Below are 9,252 nucleotides of genomic sequence, written 5' to 3'. Positions count from 1 at the left end.
AGATAGATAGATAGATAGATAGAAACTATGAAGTATAAAAAGATCTGGGTAGAATCTGGATAACTGTAATGTGCTGAAATAGAAATGTAAGCTGCAAAACAAGTTGAAATTTTGATTTTGTTGAAATATTGGGTTTATATTTATGTTTTATATACATATTTATACATATTTCATACATATTTATATACATATTTATGTTTTATATACATCGACATATATGTGTGTGTATAAACATTTTTTGCTCAATAAATCCCTTGTTTTTACAGATTTGTAACAATTTCAGTTCAAAAGAAGCAAATGATGCCAGAGGCGAAAATGAGAGTAGGGAGCATGTGGAGTTGCATCATATATAAACCAGCTGAGAGTAAAAATGAAATAATATAAAAGTGCACAGAATCAAAATGAATAAATGTTCTTAGACATTTGACTCAAGCTAAAGCCCTCTTCTTGACAGAACTCTGTTGTAGATCGCTATATTTAACAGGTTTTGTGCAGGAGCGCAGGCTGACTGTTCATTAAAACACTGACACCATGAGCACATAATTATACAAGAGTTCCGCTAAAGCTTCTTTCTCATGCTTGGGCTCTCAGACAAACCTCGGTGTCTTCATGCCCTCCAGCCCTCCCAGTTCTTCATAATCATGTCAAATATAATGAAGCGGCCTCGTGCTTTAATGGTTACATGGTTTCGGTGTGACAGCTCTGTGGCCCCTGCAGGTCCTGCGCTTGTCCAGACCATGAGACCCGACTTCAGGAGGAAGTTTTCCTCCATGTTCAGTGACAACACGGTGTCGGAGTACATCTACCACCTGAACGTGCAGACCCCCAGGTCGCTCTGCTTCCGTCTCCATTAAACCTAATTATTCCCATTCTTTTGCTTTTCTTCTGTATTGAATTCATTTTCCTATGCGTCTTTGCAGCGGGGAAGCAGCTTTTAAGAATATGACTCTTCCCAACGGCTGGGCTAAGAGGCCGATGCTGCAGAGGATGGACCAGCTTCACCCCGACATCCCCATCACCATCATCTACGGATCCCGCTCCAGCATCGACAGCAATTCAGGCAGCGTCATCAAACACATGAGGCCGAACTCACACGTGGAAATCATTGTAAGTAGGCCTGTAACAGTACACGTACTGAACCGAAGTGGTTCAGTACACACCTGTTCGGTTCAGTACATACCTGTTCGGTTCAGTACACAGCTGTACTGAAACAGCACAGTATGATGAGAAAAAAAAAGAAACGAAAGACGTTGTTTGATGCGGAACTTTTAATCCGCACAAGTTCCACACGGACATATTGAAGGACGCACACATTGACTCGAAATATGAAATAGCAGCTGATAGAAGGTAAAAAAAAAAACCAACAACAAATATGATGTAAACCTGGAAGGAACAGACTGCAGACCCTCCACCATCATTACAGTCCAGTTTGGATCAGTTCAGGTTCAGGTGAAAGACAATGAGGAAAGAGACGGTGATAAGACGGACGTTGTTTGGCCCCTAGGAACTACGGTAGTTCTAAAACACTGACACTAGCTCTGTCTCCCTCTCACGCACGCTGTATAACAGAAGAATAGAACCCGGAGTTGGACGTTGAAAGAATATAAAGTTTCACTTTCGTGTCACGCCAGCATTAGTTGTGTTAGTTATGGACCCCCCCACCACCACCACCACCACCACCACCACCAAAAAACAAAAATAATCCCCCCGACAAATCGCATCCTGCACGCGCACGCACACGTACACAAAGTGTCCTAAACAGTTTGTTCTCTGTCCTAAAATAAATAATTTGGTTAATTTTTTGTTGTCAGTGTTTCTCCTCTTCAGTTTGTTTCAACAGAATACCAGTTTGTCCTCTTGTTAATGTTGCACTTCATGTGGAATTTCTTTGGTATTTTTCTGCAGAATGTGAACTGACAGAACTGGGATTAGATTTTTGTTGTTTGTTCAAAACTACCTGTCAGGAAAAGTACAATACTAATGTTTAAAACATGTAGTAATATTAATAATTAACTTTATTTTCTATTTGATTTATAGCAGCAGAATTATATTCCTGTTTTTCTATATTGTATTGTATCCAAAAATTGGGGGAAAATTTTTCAAAAATTCATAAATGTATTAAAGACATTTTGAGGGGTTTTCTTTCTTCCCGTACCGGACCGAAAAAAACCGAACTGTGGTTTTCAAAACCGAAAACGTACCAAACCGAAAATTTAGTGTACCATTACAGGCCTAATTGTAAGTATATGAGCTACAGTGTGATTAGTAAGCAAAAGTCCATTGAATTATTAATAATAACAATAATAAGTGGCTCCAGACACACCAAACCCCACCCCTCACATGCATTGTAACTTGTTTTGGCATGGATCCAGCTGATGTCCTCATGTCTGTGCACATGCTGATGTCAGCAGATCAGTTATCTCTATATATGTGCCAAGTTTGACGTAAATTGAATCAAAATTGATGTTTTTATAGACGTGTGAAATTTCTCCCATTATAAATAAATGGGAGAAGAAAAAAGATTGTAAAAAATTCATAAGAAATTTGAACTTTGACCTACTGTTCCCAAAATGTAATCACATCCATTCTGGGTCACTGGTAATCTATAAACCAAATCTGGGATGAATTCAACCAACAGTTTTGCTGCTACAGACATTTGAAATATCACCCATTATATTATAAGTAAATGGAGGAAAAAAAGATTTAAAAAATTCATAAAAAATTTGAACTTTGACCTACTTTTCCCAAAATGTAATCAGATCTGTTCTGGGTCACTGGTAATCTATGAACCAAATGTGGTATGACTTTAACCAATAGTTTTGCTGCTAGGGTGTTAAAAAATAAAGAAACAAACAAACTGAACCAAAAACAGTACCCTTTGCCTCCTCTTCAGGGGGCGGGGTAATAAAAACAGCTATAGAAATTGATTTCTGGTCAAATAAATAGGTAAAAAAATAAAAAATAAAAACAAGCGGCAACCTGACTCTCACACACAAGCATACATTCAGTGGATCTGCCTAGTGTTAGCCTAGCAGTCCAAAGTTTGTGTCATTTTTCTTTTGTTTTCTAAAATCATTCATTCAGAACTCTTTGGCCAACATTCAGTTTGATTTCAACCCTGAAAAAACAACAAAGCTAAAGTGGAGGAAGACTTTTGCACGGTACTGTACGTCTGTTCTTTGTGTGTTTTTTTTTTTTTTTAACTTAATTTTTATTAGATTTTCTCTTTTTTCAGTACAGTACAATTATACATTCAAGTACAGTTCAATTAATTTCTTTTCCCCCTACACAGCTGCAAATGTATTCTCATACACCTCCACAGGCACATATGATGAAATTTGAGAAAGCAATAACAATTATAGCAATCAATGTTCACTCCAAAAAATAAAAAAAATAAAAATAAAAAATAAAGAAGGCTGTAGATATAAATCTTCGTCAGAGGTAGAATGACAGCACCTTGTTAACATGGAGTATTCTTGCAACACCAGTAAATATTATTGCAGCAGTAAAGGTAACATAGGTTCCCATCTTTTAGTAAATCTGGTTTTCTGAAGCCTGAGCAGGTATGTGATCTGCTCCATCTGGTAAATATCCCAAACTTTTTGAATCCATGTATTATATGAGGGAGGTTCTGGTTTCATCCAACTGATGGTTCTAGACTTTAAGGCAGCGGTGAATATGTGTGGGTTGTTCAGACAGAAAACAGGTCAGGTGCTGTGTTATCTGTTGGTCAGCTGACATAAATACTATTGAACTGATCTGGGGTCAGAAGGAAACTCCTAACTCACCCACAACAGCTTTGGGAAGTTTCACAAAAGTCGTGACAAAGTATTTCAGCTGAATGTTGGTAAGACAAAAACTCCAGTACCACAAACGGTAAAGGGCAGCACATACCAGCGATGGAAGAACAGTACCAGAAGGTAACAGACGACACATGTCGACTAGATGAGGCAAAGCAAGGCGAGTTTATTTGTATTTATATGTTCATAACCAGGGTTACTCAGAGTGCTTTACAGAGGCAGAAAAACAACACAGAAGAAAAAAGCAAGACATTGTTTAATAAATACATTTTTCAAATCACATTTTAGATTTTTTTTGTGTGTGTGTTTTCTGGCCTTTTATGTTTTTATAGTAGGTTAAAGTGAAAAAATAATAGGCAGATGAAAGAGATGAAGTTGTGCTGAAAAAACAGATCCCAAACATGGGTATAGTCAACATTTGTTTCTATAGTATATAAAGGCCAAATCAAAAGGACTGAAAAACAGACAAAATAAGCTCAGACCACTAAGGGTTAATATTTGAATGTTTTTTTTAGGTTTTTTTTATACAACCTGGTTAAATTATTTCAGTGTGTATCAGTACTTTTTGAACATTTTGAGCACAATTTCAATAATACCGCAATAATAATGATAACTGTGATAATTTTGGTCACAATAACCGTGATATGAAATTTTCATACGGTTACATCCCTACACACAATACAGTTTCAGTTAGTTATGTTTTTTTTTTTTTTCTTTTAATTCCACTGGCTTACAAAAAATGTTTTTTGCAAGTTGTCTAGGTTTTTTCAACTGAATTAGGACCATTTTGCACCACTACATCCAAAAATGACATCTGTTTTTCTCAATCAGGTCAGTTTTTTTTGCTAATTTGATTTTGAAAAATTTGATCTTCTCACAAAATTGATTACATTTTTGTGACTTTATCAGTTGATTTTTTATATAGTTCTCACCCAAAATAGGTTTGAAGAGAAAAAAAAGTAATTTCACCATTGTACCTGTTAGGTACAATGGTGTATTCAGCGCAGATGTAGCAGAATACGTCAGGCTTATTTTTGCCAGATCTTCTAGTCGAAGCCATTTCATTCACCTGTAATATTAAAAAAACCATTAATCATAAATTGGCAAAAGTAAAATCCTCAGAACTCGTTTATTGCAAGAAATATGAAAGAATTTTGTATCGTATGATGTGAAAATGCCCATAAATGTAAGCAAAAATGTTAAAAAGCCAATATGTAGCATAGTTCAGAAAGTTGACCTGATTGAGCAAAATGAATGTGATTTTTGGATTCAGCACCAAAATTATCCTAAATCAGCTCAAAAAACTGAAACAATACATTTGTTGTTGACCAGTGTTATAGTTTTTATTTATTTCAGTTAACGAAAATGTTTTTTCAATTCTAGTTTTCGTCATTTCGTTAGTTTTCGTTAACGACAATAACCTTGGTTTCTATAACAGTTTAAATCGGTGAATATTTTGCCATTGCTTCTGCTGGATATCCAGACTGTTCCAAAGTTTCACTCCATGCACAGACACACAAAAATGTTTTTCTTCCTGTTTGCCGTGCAGACGATCCGCGGAGCCGGACACTACGTCTACGCCGACCAGCCCGAAGACTTCAACCGCAGCGTTCTGCACGTGTGTGAAACGGTGGACTGAAACCGAGATACGTTTGGAAACTGAACTCTGGAGAAAAAGGGTACGGCATGGCTTCAGCAGCCGACGTGGAGCTGCAGAATCCCACTTTGTGTATGCGAGTTACAAGGAGGGTTTGTTGACGTTTCGGAGAAGTGATCGGATTTGGACTCATGGAGATCATCAGCTGACCAGTGATGCAGCGGTTATTCTTAGAAGCTCAGTTTCTTCTTAACACAACGTCCTCTATTTACTGCTAATTACCAGCTAATTACATTCCTGCAGTGATCCAGTGCCACCAAATGGGTCTGAATAGTTCACATTACACAGTGTGCCTTAAAGTTGAAATATTGAGGGGTTAATATATGAATTGCAGGGTTCCCACGGTCAAGAAAAACCCGGATAAGTCGTGGAATTCTAAAACCTCAGGCTGGATGTTCTGGAACAGTCAGGGATGCAAACAACGCACCTTTTGGCCGTTTGGGATTCAAATAAGTTGTAGGTTTTTCTCCATCTTGATGCAAAAATCATCCGTGAATCCACATTGCATTGCATCATTGTCACTGTTTTCAACCCTAATGAGCCACAAGTTTGGATTTTTTCCGTAATGAAATCCATAAAATGAGAAAACCAGTCAAACTGAGACCAAAATAGAGCAGACTTCAGGGATTCCTTTCAGTTTGTGGAGGCTTATTTGCTATAATTTGACTAGAAATAAATGCATTTTCCATCATTTTCGATTTGCACATGATTACAATTCTTAGAAAACAGGTCATTAGTGTAATGGTTTTTCTGTACTGAATGTGAAAACATCTGACAATTAGAGAACAAAACCGGATGCTATTTTGTTTTCGTGCAATAATGAAGTGCCTTCTTGTTCATGTGCATAAAAGCTGTGAGCGGTCGTAGAAGTTCTATTATCATTTTATGAAAATCGCGGAAACATTCTGGAATTTTGTCGGAAATAATTTGTGGGAACCCTGTAATTGCTTCCACAAATGAAAAGAGGAGAGAAAGTGTAATTCTGCAAAACACACAGCCAATAAATTGTGTGAATGTAAATTACTGTTTATATATAGACGTAGATGCCCCTTGTAATATAGTTCACGGTTAATTATGCAGGACCTTCTTCCTGTGAAGCAGTAGCAAAAATTGATGGTGTAGAGTCATATTTTTGGATATTATGGTAATAAATTCATGCTCTATCCAGACTAATGCAGATGTTTTGCAAAAACAGATATCGTTCCTTACATTTGGGCCTCGTGTCCTTATGTAAACTGTTATAGAGAACTGGTTCAGTCCAGACTGTTAATGGTGTCACATCCTGTTTTACTCATGTCTGTTATGTGTTTGTGTAATGAAGCTGCACCTGAAACATCAAATCCAGGTGAATAAACCAGTGTATGACCTGCAGCAGATGGAGGTTAGCACCGACTCCTTTGGGAGACAGACCGGACCAGACCGGACTGGACCGGACCAGACCAGACTGGACTGGATCATGTAAAGCAGTGGTTCTCAACCTTTTTTCAGCCAAGTACCCCCTAACCAGCACAAAGCATTTTTGGTTGAAAAAAATGACTTCAGAGTTCTGTGCCATCAGTGTGTGATTTATTAAACTGTGGAACTCCATTTGTAGTGGTCTGTCTTGAACGATTTGGAAATAAAAACATATAACTAAAAAAAGAAAGAAAGAATTAACTGAATTATAAATACAGATTTGCGCACATAAAAATAATTCTCAACATAAAGTGTCCTCCAGTGGGATCAGATTACAGATCTGGTCTCAAAGACAGAACATATTCTTCCAGATACAGGTGGAGTTTTGCCGGCTCTGCTTCGACCTTCTTTTCCACTTGTCCCTTCGTGTTTTCAACAGAATTCTGCTTCAACCACGACTCCATTGTAAGGGTTTTCCAGTGATTGACAGGTGGTGCTAGGTGGTATATGACAAGTTGGGTGGAACCATTCTGGTCTGGGGGAGACTCTGGGTTTTTAGGAGGATGAAACTGAACAGTATACTGGATATAAAATTCATTTTATGAACTTATATATTTCCTGAAATATTTAATTAATTTAATAATTATTGTTAAAGGATTTTTGCATGGATGCTATTTTTAAATATATTTTAAAATCTCACGTACCCCCTGGAGTGGCTTCACGTACCCCCATTTGAGAACCAAGCACAGGTGTCAAACATATGGTCCGAGGGCCCAAACCGGCCCACCAACAGGTCCAGTCCGGCCTGGTGCATGAATTTGTCAAATGCAAAAATTACATTGACAATAGAAATAATCAAGGATGTTAAAATCATTTTAGTTCAGGTCCCACATACAGACTAATATGATCTCCAGTGGGTCAGACCAGTAAAATACTTCCATTATATACTATAAATAACGACAACCACATTTTTTTCTTTATTTTAGCATATAAAGTGTAAAGTACAACTACATGAAAATATTTACATTTACAAACTTTCCTTTTACAAAAAAGTGAATAACCTGAACAAATATGAACAGCCTGAAATGTCGTAAGAAATCAGAAATCAGTGCAATTTTAACAATGTTCTGTTAAATGAAATCTTTTGTGCCTTTGTAGATCCACTGTGGTCTGTAAGTTGTAATGCACATGTGCAAATGAACAGAGGCATAATATTATTCCCTCCACCAAGGAGGTTCTGTTTTTGACAGCGTTGGTTTTTCTGTCTGTGTGCAGGATAACTCAAAAAATTCTAAATGGATTTGGATGAAAATTTCAGAAAATTTTGATACTGGCACAAGCAAAAGGAACAAATGATTAAATTTTGGTGGTGATGGGGGGGGGGGGGGGGTCTGATCTGCCTTGGCAGAGGTCTGCGCTCTCTGAGTGCTTTTCTAGTTATAATTAAAATTGTTATTTTTCTTAAAACATTTCAGGTTGTTTGTGTTTTTCAGATTTTTAAGGAAACTTTGTAGTTATACATACTTTCACAATGTAATTTTAGTCCTCAGCCAACTTCTGGCAGAGGAGGTATTGTAATTATTTTGTCGTTTGTCCTTCTGTCCATTCAACGACATAATTACATTATCTGACGAATGCATTCATATAACTGCACCAGATTCACACTGTGGATGCATGTTGGCACGGAGCAGAAGCCTATTGAAAATAGATGACCTTGACCTACTTTTTCAAAGTCAAACTGCTTTGTGCAGTTAGAATGTCTGAGTATTTTCAAATGTATATAATAAGTTTTACACAAAGACAATCTAATCTAAATTATATGGCAGTAACTTTCAACAGAATCTTACACTAGATTTGGCTGAGGGGAATTAAAAGTGCACAGCACGTTGTGTTACTGTTTTCATTGTTATTATTTTACTGGTGCGGCCCATTTGAAATCCTACTGGGATGAAAGAGGCTCCTGAACTAAAATGATTTTGACACTTTTGATGTAAAGAATCCACAACCAACACTTACAGTCGTGGAAAAATGTATAGACCACCCCTTGTTTTCTTCAGTTTCTTGTTCATTTTAATGCCTGGTCCAACTGAAGGTCCATTAGTTTGGACAAATATAATGATAGCAACAAAAATAGCTCATAGTAGTTTAGTTTCAGAGCTGATATCTATGCATTTAACATGTTTTCTTGATAAAAACCAAAATCACTTCAGTTCTTCCATCAGTATCTGTGTCATCATACCGACAAAAACAGGGCTTGTTTTCTTTTCTGTCTGTTTCAGTCACATGACACACACAGGAGTTAGGACTGGATTCCATAACTATTGTTTTTGATGACTTTTGATGGTCTAATAATTTTTTCTGCGACTGTAAGCTAACACACATTTACAACTGAACTCATTC

The 9,252-nt window shown here is 37.0% G+C and overlaps 1 protein-coding gene across 1 annotated transcript in view; it reads left to right on the top strand.

Moving 5' to 3' along the window:
- Positions 1-6,427, top strand: part of LOC115436401 (1-acylglycerol-3-phosphate O-acyltransferase ABHD5-like) — a 26,891-nt gene extending 20,464 nt beyond the window's left edge. Inside the window, exons 6-8 of the mRNA XM_030159263.1 lie at positions 718-829; positions 921-1,107; positions 5,350-6,427. Coding sequence (XP_030015123.1) covers positions 718-829; positions 921-1,107; positions 5,350-5,439 — 389 coding nt within the window. The 3' untranslated portion in view covers positions 5,440-6,427. The remainder of the gene's footprint in view (positions 1-717; positions 830-920; positions 1,108-5,349) is intronic.
- Positions 6,428-9,252: the final 2,825 nt, after the last annotated feature.

This window comes from Sphaeramia orbicularis, chromosome 16, assembly GCF_902148855.1.
Source record: "Sphaeramia orbicularis chromosome 16, fSphaOr1.1, whole genome shotgun sequence".
Taxonomy (NCBI): Eukaryota; Metazoa; Chordata; class Actinopteri; order Kurtiformes; family Apogonidae; genus Sphaeramia; species Sphaeramia orbicularis.
The sequence above is the reverse complement of the archived record's forward strand: the minus strand, read 5'-3'. Positions and strand labels throughout refer to the sequence as shown.